Source organism: Mesoplodon mirus (genome assembly GCF_964341445.2).
Source record: "Mesoplodon mirus genome assembly, chromosome: 3".
Lineage (NCBI taxonomy): Eukaryota > Metazoa > Chordata > Mammalia > Artiodactyla > Ziphiidae > Mesoplodon > Mesoplodon mirus.
In genome coordinates this window covers 170454833-170471906 of record NC_138978.1, presented here as the reverse complement: position 1 = coordinate 170471906, position 17074 = coordinate 170454833, and the positions used below count along the sequence as shown (strand labels likewise).

At 37.0% G+C, this 17074-nt stretch overlaps 1 protein-coding gene across 12 annotated transcripts in view; it reads left to right on the top strand.

The window, feature by feature from the left end:
* PRRC2C (proline rich coiled-coil 2C) overlaps positions 1–17074 on the top strand; it is a 96162-nt gene that overhangs the window by 24595 nt on the left and 54493 nt on the right. For 8 of the 12 annotated variants that reach the window (XM_082615445.1, XM_082615450.1, XM_082615447.1 and 5 more), the window contains exons 2-11: positions 337–502; positions 2221–2398; positions 3786–3895; positions 4995–5120; positions 7079–7299; positions 11315–11397; positions 11997–12130; positions 12211–12298; positions 13332–13476; positions 14996–15049. In XM_082615445.1, coding sequence (XP_082471571.1) covers positions 391–502; positions 2221–2398; positions 3786–3895; positions 4995–5120; positions 7079–7299; positions 11315–11397; positions 11997–12130; positions 12211–12298; positions 13332–13476; positions 14996–15049 — 1251 coding nt within the window. In that variant the 5' untranslated portion in view covers positions 337–390. The remainder of the gene's footprint in view (positions 1–336; positions 503–2220; positions 2399–3785; positions 3896–4994; positions 5121–7078; positions 7300–11314; positions 11398–11996; positions 12131–12210; positions 12299–13331; positions 13477–14995; positions 15050–17074) is intronic. The other 4 variants (XM_082615442.1, XM_082615449.1, XM_082615446.1 and 1 more) reach the window with 2 other exon arrangements.

Below are 17074 nucleotides of genomic sequence, written 5' to 3'. Positions count from 1 at the left end.
ATTATCCATAGATTCACTGTATTTGAACTGTTCATCTCGGTATGGATTAAAACCCTTATTCTCTATAGTGTAGTTAAATAGTTACAAATCATAAACAATATACTCACCAAGCATATGGAAGTTTATTTTGATTAATTTTGTCACATTTTGGTTGTTGGAATTTTACAGTATTAAACAGGCTCTTGAAATTATTGTTGATGTGAGTTATTGAAGATTGACTTAATTTCTCATGTTTTTATTTTTCAGAATTTCTGTGAACATTTGAATGTACTAACAGCTTTTAGTAAACTAATTCTAAAGTTTTCCTCATTTTTCTTTCTTATGTGCATCTTAAAGACTGGTTTTAAGGGGTGTGGCAGGACGTTCTGGACTCGATGAGTTTCCACTGAAATGTCGGAGAAGTCAGGCCAGAACACAAAAGCAAAGGATGGGAAAAAGTATGCAACACTCAGTTTATTTAATACTTACAAGGGTAAATCATTAGAAACTCAGAAAACTACAGGTGAGTAAAATCAAGTGGCATTTATATTTTTTATAGTTTTCATGGTTTTGTTTTATTACTATAAATGACACACTAGAGCTATTGCTGTTAGGATCTAGGGCAAACATATGTTAATGCAGCCCTGTTTACATTGGGCTTTTTATATACGTACACATCTTTGAAGGGATATGAATTTTTTTAAGTTGAAAATTTATAAATGTTTTAAAATATGGTTTTTTTCCCTGTTTGTTGTCATCAGAAAATAAATAAAACTATGTGGTTCCAAAAGGGAGACTTGGTCAATGAGATTAATAGGCATAAAGCTATATATTAGTGGATTTATTCTACCACTTTTAGTTATGGACTAGAGAGAGTCCTGTGGTTCTTAGTTTTGTTTTGTTTTTTAATACCTTGAACCCAGTGTTTACAGTGAAGAGTGAAAACTGGACCATGTGCACATGATAACTGTATGGTGCATTAACAGTGTTCATTATGTACATAAGGGTAGCATATTTCTTCTTTTCTAAAATTTATTTTATTCAAGTATAGTTGATTTACAGTAGTGTTAATTTCTGCTGTACAGCAAAGTGATTCAGTTACACATATACATACAATCTTTTTTCATATTATTTTCCATTCTGGTTTATCACAGGATATTGAATACAGTAGGACCTTGTTGTTTATCCATTCTGTATTTAATAGTTTGCATCTGCTAACTCCGAACTCCCAGTTCACCCCCCCCACTCCCCTCCCACTTGGCAACCACGAGTCTGTCCTCTATGTCTGTGAGTCTGTTTCATATCATGTTTATTCTTTAATGTACGAAGTTTCGAGTTTAAAATCGATTCCCTGGAAAAATTAAAAAATAACATTGTCAGTGTTTTCTTTTTCATAGTTTATAGGGTTGGTTCAGTTGTTAGAATTTTTTTTAATGTATGTTCTATTTTATTTGTTTTCTGTATACTCTATTTATTTATTTATTTTTGGCTGCCTTGGGTCTTTGTTGCTGCGCGCAGGCTTTCTCTAGTTGTGGCGAGCGGGGGCTACTCTTCATTGTGTTGCCCGGGCTTCTCATTGTGGTGGCTTCTCTTGTTGCAGAGCATGGGTTCTAGGTGCGCGGGCTCAGTAGTTGTGGCTCACGGGCTTAGTTGCTCCACGGCATGTGGGATCTTCCAAGGACCAGGGCTTGAACCCATGTCCTGTGCATCGGTAGGTGGATTCTTAACCACTGCGCCACCCAGGAAGCCCAGAAGCGTGGAGTCTTAACCATTGGACTGCCAGGGAAGTCCCAGTTGTTAGATTTTTTTTTTTTTTTTTTTTTTTTTTTTTTGCATTACGTGGGCTTCTCACTTCTGTGGCCTCTCCCATTGTGGAGCACAGGCTCCGGACGCGCAGGCCCAGCAGCCATGGCTCACGGGCCCAGCTGCTCCGCGGCATGTGGGATCTTCCCAGATCAGGGCACGAACCCGTGTCCCCTGCATCGGCAGGCGGACTCTCAACCACTGCGCCACCAGGGAAGCTCCAGTTGTTAGAATTTTTAAAGCACCTGTTCAGTGGCTTGATAGTTAATTTTAGTATAATATCTACATTGGGTTATGTTGTAGGTGTGTGGCTTAGTTTTAATTTTTTCATTTTAAAGTAGAGAATAATAATTCAAGATCCTGTTAATTCCTACTGTCTTTTTATTTTGTTTTAAGAATAAAGTAGTTACTAAGAAAGTTGATGTTATTGATCTTTAGTTGCAGCTCGGCATGGATTGCAGAGTCTTGGAAAAGTTGGTATTTCACGGCGTATGCCTCCACCTGCTAACCTCCCAAGTCTCAAAGCGGAAAACAAAGGCAATGATCCTAATGTGAACATCGTACCTAAAGATGGCACAGGATGGGCATCAAAACAAGAGCAACATGAAGAAGAAAAGTGAGTCAAAGTCTGTTAAAGAATGAAATCATTCCCCTTTCTTTGTGGGAACTTATGTTTGAGTTCCTTATGTGCTAGGTGTTGTGCTCTGCCCTTTAAAGTGTTTTATATAGTCAACTTTTGTGTTTTATATAGTCAACTTTTGTGTAATTTTTCCTATGCCTGGGGTTAGTGTCAGTATTTTTATGTGTCAGGGTAGAACAGTTGACAGAATTGCTAATCACAGTTTTCCTTGTATCATACACTGTCAGGCTCCCTCCTATCCCATCCTCACCAAATCAGGCATTCTCTTTCTACAATGATTTAAGAGTTGATTCTGTTAACTACCTTTCATGAAGCTAAGAGTTTCTGTCTGCCTGATTCATTGAAACTATACCTGATGCACATCATAGGTGCTCAAGTAATATTATTTGAATGAGCAAAGACTTCACAAGAAAGCTGACATGGAATTAGTAATATCCCGCTTAATCATCATTCATTCAATAACTATTTAGCATTCTGTGTCACGGAGTATTCAGGGCTCTTGGTTTATTAAATGACCAAGCTAAGTAGTGGTAGTTTTTAAAGATAAGACAAGAACATGAGTACTTAATGCTTTTTGCCTATATCTGTTACTAAATTTCTATATTCTGGTTTGGGGAGCTTTATATAATAAATACAACTGCTTGGGCGAAGCTAACTAAAGACTTATTGTTCTCTACTTCTTAGTTGTTATAGAATTATTTTATAGTAGCAAGTCAGTTTTAGGTCTAAGTATACCAGAAATATATTGCATTTCTTAAGCCTGTTAACTGCCTTTTTCATTTTTAAGCCTTAACTCCTTACAAAAATTGAATAAAACTATAGACCCTTTTAAAACACCTTTTACTCATGGAGATGCGTCAGGCAGGTTGTGGTTACCTCTTGATTAACAGTAATATGTACAGTGGTGAAACTGTTGACTGCCAAATGGAGAGCTTGCTTAGCCTTAGCCCCTGGTTAATTCCACCAATCCAGACTATATGTATGACTATAATGCTATTCCTAATTATAAATGTTCACTTCTTCAAAACAAATTTTTGGTAGCTATGTTCAATAATGAGTGCTTCTTTTTTTTCTTTCTTTCCTTCTCTTCTTTCCTTCCTCCCCTCCTCCCTCCCTCCCTCCCCTTTTCTTTCCAAAATTAAAAACAAAGCTGTCATCTCCTTGGGTTATTCATGGGTAGAAATGAAAGGGGACAAAAATAGCTGTACTTCATTTAAAGGGATGTTGCAGAGGGAAAACATGGTGGCGTGCATCTGAATAAATATGTAGCCAAAATAATTTGTATACAGATTTAGCTTAAATGCAATATTTATTTTATTTAAACATACAATATCTGAAATAATGGATTCATATTTTTTTTAAGAGCACCAGAAGTTCCACCAGCACAACCAAAACCTGGGGTTGCAGCTCCCCCAGAAGTAGCACCTGCTCCCAAATCATGGGCCAGTAACAAGCAAGGTGGGCAAGGAGATGGTAAGTGGACATTAGCTGGGGAAACTGGTTAGGCTTGATAGTTACTGAACAGCCATGCAGGAGATAAGGGGCGAATTATGGTGTTTTGGCAGGGGTAGAGAACACTGTCAAAAGATATTATCAGGCCCTGAAAAAAAGGGTCTTGTAAAAATTCTCTTGGGCTAGTTAAGTTTCAGTGTTAAGAGCCATGTATGAGCCAATAATAGGGATTAAAGAAGGAGTCTTTAAGGTACCTTGTGCCCCACATTACTCTGTCTTTACCCTACATGACCAGACAAAATCTTGTGCCTTCAGCTCTGAGACATAAAAGTACCCAGACGTTATGTTGATTGCTAGAAACCATATTATTTTCCATCTGTGCCCCTAAACCTCTTCTGTTTCAAATATGCTGTTCACGATTTCCATGGTAGAGAAGACCTAGAGAGTAGCCATGAAGCACAGTAGCTGTAATACTTCCCTCCCTGCTAGGAATGTTTGGAATCCCCAACAAAACTTAATTTTCCCACTTGCAAAACATGTCTATAAAACATTGTATGGAAAAACCCATCTGGGCTTTAATAAAATCAGCTCTTTTAAATTTATGGAAGTATAAAAATAAATAGGCGGGCAGGTAGGTAGATAGGTGAATGAGTGAATAGTGAGGGGCAATCAGTATCTCCGCAATAAATTAAAATGAAGCATTTTAGTCTCACCATGATACTTGTAGTGTTGATTCATAAATTCTATTTTAGCAGTATTATTTGAACTGATTCTTAGAGTTATTTATTAGTAAAGGAATTTTACTTATATTGAAAATGAAAAGAGTTGTAATAAAAGAGAAACAGAAGTGAAATTCTCCTTACTTTCCTCATTATCTTTAATGAGTCCACTGGAACAACGTCTGGCAGATTCCTTTCTTAGATTTTTATTTCCTCATGGCTGTTCATTAACTTTCCAAGGGATTCTAATTCTAGATAAATTTAAAAGTTTTATGGATACGAACAGTCACCACTGAAATGTGGAATAAATTATCAAAAAAAGACAGCTCTATCCTGGGAGGGTTTTTGAATTATCTTCAGAATAAAAGTTACATGTAATGTTTTTTAAAAAATATCCATAGGAATCCAGGTGAATAGTCATTTTCAGCAAGAATTTCCCAGCCTGCAGGCAGCTGGGGATCAAGAAAAAAAAGAAAAAGAATCAATTGATGACAGCTATGGACCTGGACCCAGTTTACGCCCACCAAGTAAGAATACTTTCTATTTAATAAAAATACAGAATGAGATTATATTTGTGTTTTATCTTGTGATATAACCTCCTGTCTGCTCTTGTTGTATGTATGATGACTCACCTAGTTTGAAAAGGCAGATAGTAACTGTAGTTGCTTGCCACTCAAGTGTGGTTTTTACGTGAACAGCATCAGTTTAACTTGAGAACTTGTTGGAAGTATATGTCTTGGGCCTCACACCCAACCTACTAAATCAAAAGTCAGCATTTTAGCAAGATGCCTAGGTGACTTGTTTGCACATCAATATTTGGTCATTTTTACAATAGTAAAATTTTTTAGCACACCTCCCCAATATGCAAATATTTGTTTATAATTTATATCCATTCATTTGCTTTCTATTAATATTCTGAACTCAAACCGAGGTACCAATCAATTTGGATAGTAAGAGATACTCGTATTATGTACATTATAAAGCAGAAACTAAAAATAGAAATATAAAATCTTTGAGAGATTTTAAAACATCTTAAATTATATTGGATTCATAGTGTTGTTACCAAATATCTCAAAGAACCCTGTACCATGTACAGGGAAGTTCCTATTTACAGTAATGGTTACAAATCCATGTTTTTGATAACCTAATACATTTTATATCTCTTTGGCTCATTTCTTGCCAGGTCTGGGAAAATCACCTTTTTTAATTTTTATTTTTAATTACTGTAATGCGGTTGATGAGTTTGTATTAGGAATAGATGTGTAAGCTCCACTGTTCTCTTGTTTAGTTTCTTTTCACCAGTTACCTGTTGCTGTGTAACAAATTTGGCAGCTTAAAAAGACAAACTGAACTGGGCTTACCATTTCACACAGTATCTGAGGGTCAGGAATCTGGGAGCCACTTAGCTGGGGGTTCTAGCTCAGGTTTTGTTGGTTCTCTGTCAACAGAATTGCAGTGAAACTGTCATCTGATGCTGACTTGACTAGGGCTGCTGTTTTAAGCTCTCTTATGGTGGCTCATTTGTATGTGGGCGGCTCACAACAGATTTCCTCAGAAAAAATAAGGAGGGACAGACAGACAGACATCTCTCACCCAAGATGGAACCCCTAGGCTTTCATAGCCTGTTCTCAGAGAAGACAGCCAACACTCCTGCCTTATTCTACAGGTTACACAGACCAATCCTGGTACACTGCTGAGAGGGGACTACACAGGGTGTGAATAGCAGGAGGTAGAGACCATTCGAACCAAACAGGGTTTCCTTGTAAAACCATTTATCTCTTTTATTTGGTTAAGTGTAGTTGAATCAGGTAATGCAGTCACTAAATCTGCTCACTTGGGCACATGTAACTAGCAATAGTAGACTGAAAACGAATGAGAGCATGTATCACTGTCAATCCTTCTGGGTTATGGAACTCCCCCCGCCCTTCTTCAGGACACCTCAGGTATAACAGTGATTTTAATCTCTGTATCAAAAATTGGTGAAGCTTAATAGGGAAGTTCTAATATTTTCTTCCCTGACCCCAGTATTTGCTTTTGGTGGTACCCTCTGAGGCAGGGGTCCCCAACCCTTGGGCCGCAGACCAGTACCAGTCCACAGCCTGTTAGGAACCAGGCCGCACAGCAGGAGGTGAGCGGCCAGCGAGTGAGGAAGCTTCATCTGCCGCTCCCCATCACTCGCATTACCACCTGAACCATTACCCGCCCTCCCCCCGTTCATGGAAAAATTGTCTTCTGTGAAACCGGTCCCTGGTGGCAAAAAGGTTGGGGACCGCTGCCCTGAGGTACATGCTCTCTGCTTTGGAAGCCACTGCTCTTGACTACCTAAACACCTTCAAAGTCTAAATTTCTACTACAGCCTAGATTAGACTTTCACTATTCCCTCACTATGCTTACTTGCTTAACTTCTCTTGAAATGTGCCTAGTTTGGTTTCACTCTGTTCCATTTTCAGATTTTTTTCTTATTTTTTCTCTCTCTTCATACCAGATGTTGCTTGTTGGAGAGATGGTGGTAAATCTGCTAGTTCGCCTTTAACATCTGACCAAGATGAAAAGTCTGGCCAGGATGAAAGCACAGCTGGAACATCAGACCAAAATGATATCCTCAAAGTGGTGGAAAAGAGGATAGCTTGTGGTCCTCCACAGGCTAAACTGAATGGACAACAGCCTGCCCTTGCTTCCCAATACAGAGCTATGATGCCTTCTTACGTGAGTATTGTTGAATCAGCAAGTGGTTAAATAAGAGGTTTTTGATCTGGATTCCAAGGAAAGAATTGGAATGGGAAAAAGTTGAGGTCTTTATTTTCATTAACATCTAACTAAAAATTAAAATTTTCTTTGATTATGAATTTAAGAATCAAATCACAGAAAGTATCAGCAGTACCCATGTTTTATCCTTAAGGATCATAGGTATTTTCATATCACATTACATTGTTTTTAGGTATTGCAAATATTGTTTATACTCAGCATTCCTTCAAAGTAGTTATTAGTGTTATTTAATGAAGCATATACATTACTGTATCACAAATTTGTTTTTTAAATATTGTGGTAACAGAATTTTAGTAGTAATACTGTGTTTTTAATTATGCATTTAAAAACATTTCTGTGAGAAGAGGTCTGTAAGATTTATCAGACTGCCAGAGGGGTTGTTCATAGCACAAGAAAAGGTTAATACCTGCTTTAGTTCTAAAGTTTTTATTAGTATGCCTTGAATTTTTAAAAAAAAAAACTTTTTATAATGGAATATTTTTAACATTCAAAAATAGAAATGATAAAAGAAAGTGTGAGCTTTCTTCCTCCCATAACTACCATACATCTTCAACAGTTACCGATTTGTGGTCCATCTTTTTTACCTATTTCTTACCACCTGGGATTAATAAAATCCTAGATACATCATCTCATCCATATATATTTTAGGTTATATTTTTAAAGATAAAGACTAGGGGAAAATCCACAGTGCCATTACCACACCTAAAAAGAAATTCTTATTTATTTATTTATTTATTTTGGCTGGGTGGGGCCTTCGTTGCTGCGTGCGGGCTTTCTCTAGTTGTGGTGAGCAGGAGCTACTCTTTGTTGAGGTGCATGGGCTTCTCATTGCAGTGGCTTCTCTTATTGTGGAACACGGGCTCTAGGCGTGTGGGCTTCAGTAGTTGTGGCATGTGAGCTCAGTAGTTGTGGCATGTGAACTCAGTAGTTGTGGCTTGCAGGCTCTAGAGCGCAGGCTCAGTAATTGTGGCACACAGGCTTAATTGCTCCGTGGCATGTGGGATCTTCTTGGACCAGGGATTGAACCTGTGTCCCCTACATTGGCAGGTGGATTCTTAACCACTACGCCACCAGGGAAGTCCCTGAAAATTCTTTTTAAAATACCAAGTCAATATTCTAGTTTCCCTGATTATCTCATAATTAGGATCCAGGTAACATCTATTCTTGAGATGGTTTATATTTTTCTTAGTAATCTTGTTATCTATGGGTACCTCTTTTCCTTTATCTCTTGTTTCCTTTGGAGCATATCTATTACAATTTGTTTTCCTGTGGTTTCTCATGGTCTGGATTTTGCTGATTCCATCTTTGTAGTTTCATTTAATATATACTTCTGAAGGGACTTCCCTGGTGGTCCAGTGGTTAAGACTCCACACTCGCAATACAGGCACGGGTTCGATCCCTGGTCAGCGAACTAAGATCTGCATGCCACACAGTGTGGCCAAAAAAAAAAAGAGAAAAGAAACAAAACTTAATAGTGGTTGCTTCTTGGGCACGGGAAATTTAAAAAATAAACAAATATATATATATATATACACACACACACACGCACACACATATATACACGCACACACATATATATATATACTTTTGACGCCCACATTTCCTATAAATTAGTAGTTAGATTTGGTGCCCTCATTCATTTGTTTGCTCTCAGTCTACTGTGAAATTATATGGCAAGTTACATGTACTCAAGTAAATAAATTTACATTTTTTGAGAAAACCATTAATCTCAAAGGAAAGAACAATCTAGTTCATACATTTATTTTTCTTATGACTTAACTCCTAAGTAGTCAGGGTCCAACCATATTTTCTATTTTTTCTTTGTATCATTACTTAACCATTCTAAGGTAGAGGGAAATAAATTATTAAATACGATTACTTGTTAAATATTTTCTTAAAAATTTGGGGTGAATGATAAAACAGTCTTACATGCTAACCTCTCCTTGAATAATGATTTGCATCCAAATACTTGTCTCCTAAGATTTTTCAAATTGTGCTTCCAAGGACCCCTGCCTGAATATCCAGGCGTAGGGATAAGGGGGAAGGTAAGAGGGGAGACCAAGTGAGCTTTGTTCCCAATTTCATTAATGAATTTATTCAAATAAAATGTTTCACTAAACAAAAACATTTAAAACACGATTATTATGTGTTGAGAACTTACAGTTGTTTCTGCATTTTTTTTTTCACTTTATTTTTCTGGCTGTGTTGGGTCTTCGTTGCAGTGCGTGGGCTTCTCATTGTGGTGGCTTCTCGTTGCAGAGCACAGGCTGTAGGCGCGCAGGCTTCAGTAGTTGCGGCACGCGGGTCCTAGAGCGCATGGGCTTCAGTAGTTGCAGTGTGCAGGCTCAGTAGTTGCGGCGTGCAGGCTCTAGGGCACGCAGGCTTCAGTAGTTGTGGCTCGCAGTCTCTAAATTTTAAAGTTGGGGTGTGTGTAACTCTAGTGCAGGCTCAGTAGTTGGGGCGCACGGCTTAGTTGCTCCGTGGCATGTGGGATCTTCCAAGACTAGGAATCAAACCCATGTGCCCTGCGTTGGCAGGCGGATTCTTAACCACTGCTTCTCGTTGCGGAGCACAGGCTCTAGGCGTGCGGGCCCTAGAGTGCATGGACTTCAGTAGTTGTGGCTCGCAGGCTCTAAAAAGTTGAGGCGTATGCAACTCTAGTGCAGGCTCAGTAGTTGTGGCACCTGGGCTTAGTTGCTCCGTGGCATGTGGGATCTTCCAGGACTAGGAATCAAACCCATGTCCCCTGCACTGGCAGGCGGATTCTTAACCACTGCGCCACCAGGGGAGTCCCCTGTTTCTTCAGTTTTTGTGGCAAATTTCTAAATTTCAAACATTTATTAATACCACATGAAATTAATATCTATGCCTAAATAATCAGCAGAAGGATCTAATGCAACTTAACCTATGAACATTTGCCTCCAATAGTGTATTTGCTAATTTCAGTGCAAAGTGTGATGCAACCGAAAATTCTCCAGAGTATTCCCCAAACAAAAAGCTTCTCCTGTTGTGTTTCAGCTGTTGCTTATCTAAACTTTTGCTCCAACCCTACTTAGAAATTTCTTCTTAAACAGCACAATCATATAAACATAGCCTTACTTCTAGTATAAAGTAATTCCCTCATCAGTTTTTTTAAAGAAAAACTAAACTATTTCAGGATATAAATTATGTATTTAAGATAATACAATTTCATTTTTTAAACATAATTTAACCTGGATATAAGCAAATAGTAAATAATCAAGCACTCCTTGACATTTCTTCCCTTCCAAATCATAGGATGAATCCTTTGGTGTTATTATTTGTCTTCAAAATCTTTGAATTCTCCTAAAGTCAGATTCTCAAAGCCAAGTTCCCGTGGAGAGCATCATCTTTGGGCCTCTGTATATAATTACTATCTGTGTGATGACTCAGAATCCACCTATGCCCTACCCATAGAAAATCTCTCAATTAGCTCCCTACCCACTTCCTCCTTCAGCTCTGTTGGGTCATGGACTATCCTTTTATCTGAACTGAGTTCCTTTTTATCAGCAAATCTGCTTTCAGTTAATCTACTCTTGCATTAGGATGAGGTCTCACATTATATCATTTCAAGTATTGATATTTGAACTTGGTTAAGAAACTGAAGTTTTCTGGGGTGCATGCATGTCGTTTTTACTTTTTCATTTCAGTACACAGTCATTTTTATGTAACTTTATTAATGGGATAACAGAAGTTCTTAATAAGATGTGTCCTAGTTATTATCTCTATTTGTAATGACTTGGTGGAGGCAGTAGATTTATAAATGGCTTGTTATTGAGGGTGAATGATCATCTATACCAGTAGATAAAATTAGTTATTGACAGCACTGTTTATTATAATCATTTCTATAAATTATAATTTCAGGCTTAGGGTAATCTTTTTTTTAAAAAAGTAACTGGGTAGCTAGATTTTATCAATTTTTGTTTCTTTTATACAGATGTTTCAGCAGTATCCAAGGATGGCCTATCCTCCTCTACATGGTCCCATGAGGTTTCCACCTTCTTTAACTGAAACAAACAAGTAAGACTATTAAATGATTAAAGTTTGCAGGGTATATGTTTACTTGTTAAGATTTTCTGGAGGTTGAGTAGATTATGGGGATTTATTATTCTGTCCTCAAGGTACATTTGCCATTAACAAGTAATTGGCTAACTTTTGTAAGACAGAACAAAAATACTTTATTCTTCTAAAACTTTAAATCAGCTGACATAAAATTCTGAAAACTGAAAATTGTGGCCCCTAAAATGGATGGCACTTGTTTACTCCTTCTTCCTTCCTTGATGTTGATAACCCCCATTCTCTTTTTTTTTGCTTAGTGTATTTTGAGATTAGTATTAGTCTTAGCCATATCATCCTTTAACATATATTTGTTTTATTTTAGATGTTTGAAAACTTTGCTTTTAAATATCTGCATAAGAAATATAATTATGTATTGTCTTAAATTTCTTCGCTAATTTTATAATCTCTTCATATGTGTCAGGTGCAAAATATCTTGTATATCACGGTATAGAAAACTAATGCTGAATTGAATTGAACTAAATTCCAGTCTTTTAATATTTTCCTAATTTAGTGTCATTAAAACTTAGTATCCTTTTCTCTCATAACCTGTCACTGGTTAGAGGCCTTCGAGGAAGAGGCCCACCTCCTTCATGGGCCTCTGAGCCTGAACGCCCCTCCATCCTTAGTGCATCAGAGCTGAAGGAGCTTGATAAGTTTGATAACTTAGATGCTGAAGCTGATGAAGGTTGGGCAGGTAAGAGGCAAGATTAATTAAGCACTTTTAGTTTTTAGATGCTTTGAAACAGTCAGTCTGAGTTCTCCTTAATTTAATAGGTGCTCAGATGGAAGTAGATTATACAGAACAGCTGAATTTCAGTGATGATGATGAGCAAGGAAGTAGTAGTCCTAAAGAAAACAGCAGGTAAGTTGTGATATCTCTTACTAATAATAGTATGAATTTGTTGATGTAACATGAGCCATTTACTCAGAGAGGTTTCATTAATAGGTATTTGTTCCCCGCTTATAGAATTTCTACATTCTACTCCAAGGATTTTTACTGAGTGGGAAGGTGATTAATGAGCCAAATTTTAAAAGTGCAGATAATCAAGGAATTAAGAGTTTGATGTTTCTAAAGAAAACACATAATTTTTAAAAGAAGCTATTTAGATGCTTGTCATCTAATTGGAAATATTTTGAGAAACCATATTCGGGACCATTTAAAACTTGTTACTTACTTGACCTGATCCATATTTATAAAATTGGAGAAAAATTACTTGGGTTACAACAGCTGCTTCAAGTCTTTGATTTTTTAAACTTAGCAAGGAGCAATAAGGTCTTGGAAAATAGGAGCTTTTTCTCTTTTTTTCTGGAATATAGGGGCATCAGAGTCAGGAATATATGGGTTATGTAACATAAAAATTGGGCTCTTAAGATAAACAGGAGTTTGCATGCACATATTGGTATAATTTTTCAGCCATAGTGTTGTAATACACTGCTGTTTCATGATCAGTTGTGAGATGCATACTAAAATACTGTAGTTTGATTTCTCTTTTTCATTAAATCAGAACAAATTAGAATACATTAATTAATTAATTATCTGGACTATTACTCAGTTGTGTTCAGATGAGAGTTTTGGGTGGGGGTAATAGAAAGTGATGGAATCATATTGTGTGTCAAGTGTGAGTGTCCGTATTTGGTAAGTACTATATCGCATCTTGTATCTTGTGGTGATAACCTGGCCAAGCCCAGGCCCCATCGCATTATAGATATATATAGCATATATTTCTTGAATGAATAAATTAGCACTGCTAGGTTACAACACCATCTCATTCCTTGATACATTTTCCCCTGAAATTGTATGGAAATAATGTCTTTTTTACGTTGAGAAAATGCATTTACTTATGGTACATTCTGTCCACTCTATTTTTTATTTCACCTGGGTTTTGATTCTTCAGTGAGGATCAAGGTTCAAAAGCCTCTGTAAACACTGAAAACCGAAAAGAAGCAGATGAAGTTTTCAACACTAAGTCATCTTCTCAGATACCTGCCCATCCATCAGTAGCAAAAGGTCCCTATGGGAAAGGACCTCCACTTAATCAGGTTTGTTGGACTCATGGAGATTCTTGTCACTGCAGACAAGTGACAAGGATGAATTGATCTCATCATCATAGAGTTAGTTGGAAAAAGACTTAGGAAATGGGAACTATATATTTTTTCTTAAATAGCTCTAGACCTAAACCATAATTTTATTGCATACTAACAGGAATTATCAATGCAGTAGCTAAAATTATCAAGTAGAAACTAAAGTTTCACTCTTCCTTCTTATAGCAGCTTGGGCATGTCAGAGTGGAGGGATAAATTGTTTTTCCAAACTAACATAACTGAAGTGCTTTATAGTTTACTGAATGCTTTGTAAATCCTAGTTAGTATTCATGTGTGAAATTGTATGTTATCTGAGTAGGGAAATCACACTAGGGAGTAGAGAAATCTATGTAGTCTGAGCCATTTTGAAGAATGTTGTTAAAAAGGGGGAAGTATGTGGGCAACAAATACACTTGATCCTACCTCAAAGATATAGCAAGAACTGCACTGCAAAGTGAGAATTTAACAGGGCTATCTTCCAGAGAGCCTACTTAAGTAATTCATAGTATACGCAGCATGTATTTGTTGAATTCATACAAAACAGATGGAGGAATTGGTGCCTTCAGGGAGCTAAAAGTAAGTAGCTAACAGTGCCATGATAGGGTGCACATAGTTCTTAGAAAATTCTATGTAAAACGTTTCACAAAAGACTTGATACTTGAAGCAGGAATTAGCCAGTAAACAAAGGGAAAAGGGTGATTCCAAGCAGTGGGAACATGTTCAGGGTAGAGAAGTATAGTAAAGCATGGCCTAATCAAGAAGTCCCCAACAGTTTGACATGGGAGAGGAGTAAGAGAGCTATGTAAGAACTAGTAGTCGTTAAGTCTTGTATGCTATAGAAGAGGCTTGAATTTTATTCTTAAGGCATTGGTTAGCCATTGGAAAATAAATTTGTGAATTCTGGAAAAGAAGGATTTTTTAAAAATAAAATCTGTGTTTTGTGTGACTTTTAACTTACTGGAATAATGGGGAATGATAAAAGAATAGAAAAATACAGACCATATCTTGATGTTTTGATTTGCGTGCGTGTGTGTGACACTGATATGTATCATAGCAAGTGAATAGTCTCTATATATCTGGTTCCAATGTTTTAGATGTTTCTTTTCCTTATATAAATTTGAAAGGTTTAGTTTGCCATTAGAAAAAGAATTGTGCTTACGTAAAATAAAAATTTGAAATTACAGGCATACTTCTTCACAGCCAGATTACCTGGACTAGACCTCTAGAATTTGTGCACTAAGATTCTACTCTTAACAAAATTAATTTGAGATTGTAACCTTAATTAAAATGGCTGAGTGCTTGTATAGAACATAAAGTTATTTTGTAGAGACTGATGTACTTTTATTTAAAAAGAGAAAAGGATAAAGATGTTTTACTTTTGGCAGTCTTTTGGTCTCACTGAAAAACATTGCAGTCAGAAATACTTCAAGTAGATTTTTTTAATCTTACTTTGTAAAAATCCTTTTCTTTATAATAGGAACGTGGACCATCGTCACACTTGCCACCACCTCCAAAGTTGCTTGCACAGCAGGTAAATTTTAACTAAATGCTTGTTAATGGTCTGTATGTATTATTCACCCTATTTGTTTTAATGGAAACGTCCTCTGTGTGTTTCTTATTTATAATTTTTATGAAACAGTTGTTGACTTTACCTTGTAGCTCCTGCACGTCTTCCTCTTTAGCCTGTCCCTCTTCCTTCTCAGCTGATGAGCATATTCCTAATTTTTCTAAGAAAATAAGAAGCAGCTCTTCTTCCCATTTGAGTACGCTTCCTGGTCTGACTTTTTTCCTGTTGCCCTTGCTCCTGAGGACAACGCTTCTGCTTGTTCTCTGGATCCCATCTTCTATCAGTTACCAGTAATATTCTCTCTCATCTTTAAAAAAAAGTTTTAAACACCAGCCCTTCTTCAACTCCCACTACACTCCATGTCCCCACAGTTTCCTACCTGTATCTCTGTTCCCCTTCATGGCAAATTTGTTCTAGTGAGCTGTTTACACTTACTGGCTTCACTTTCTCTCTCATGAACCCTCTCCAGTTATGCTTTCATCTCCCCACTATACCTTTGAAACTGTTATTATCAAGGTTAGTAAAGACTGTTCCATCTTGCCAAATACAGTTCTCTTGTATTCATTTACTAATCTCAGCAGCAGTTGACATAGTTAATCTTTTCATCCCTCCATCCTTCTTAAAACTTTTTGAAAAGTTGCTTTTGAGACATCATACTGTTTTGTTCTCTTTTTAAAATTTATATTCCTTCTGGACCTCCTATACTTAAACCTTTGGGTGTTGGAGGGCTCAGGGCTGTGTTCTCATTTCTTTTTCTAACTATATTCTTTCCCTGGGGGATCATCTGATGGCACTCAGTAAGTATCTCGAGCCCTTAAAGCTCTGTCCTGACTTCGAACGTCATGTATTCAACAATCGGCTCAGCATTTCCACTTGGATCTCTGGTAGATATCTGACAGCTAATAGTCCAAACCATAACAACCCCCACCCACACTTAGGCAGTTCAGCTACTGTCTTCCCTATCTTAGATAATGACATTGCTGAGGTTAAAACATAGAAGTCACTCTTATATCTTTCTTCTTTTTTACCTTACATCCAACCTAATCTATCAGCAAATTGTCACCTCTACCTTTAGAATATATTCCTATACTGAGTACTTGCTGCCACCAGATATATTTCATTTGGACTTAACAGGTCGTCTTGTTTTCCTGTCTTGCTGCCTTCTCACCCACTACCTCCACCCCGAATTCTCCTATAGCAGATATAACTTTAAATATGTATATATTTATATATCTTATATTACATGTATATGTTTTACCTATATATGTATACACACACATACATACATACATACATACACTAGGTCGGTTATTCCTTGCTCAGGTTCTTTTCATGGTCTTTAAAGTTTCTGTCTCCTTTTCTGATTTCATCTACTTTTCTCTCTCTCTGTTCTTGCCACACAGGCTTTATTGCTCTTGTTTTAATTTTACCCTCAAGACATTTTACTTGCTGCTGCCTCTAACCAGAAGACTGTTTCTGAGGTCCTTACTGCGATCGAGTTCTTTGCTCAGGTATTAACAACGCACAGGCCTTCCCTGCTCACTGTACAATGACAGTGCACATACCATCACCGTCACCGTCACCTCCACCAGTCATTTTCCTTTTAACCACTGAATATGCTCTTTGTAGCATTTCTCTACACATAGAAGCTAAAACTAAAACATCTAGCAGAAAATGTAGAAGAGAGTCTTTATGAACTTGGGCCAACAAAAAGTCTTAGATAAGACAAAAAATGCAAGAATTAGAAAGAAAAAAGAAATCGATCAGTTGGACTTTGAAAAACATCTCTAAGGCAAAGAAAAGATATCACAGGAAAAATATTAATACATCTGATGAAGAACTTGTATGGGGGTGTGTGTGTATTTAAAAGCCCTTACAAGTCAATAATAAGACAAAAAGTCCAACAAAATGATTTGGACATTCACTTCATAAAATAAGGTATACAAGTGGCCAATAAGCACATGAAAAGATGTTCAGTATCTTTAGTCA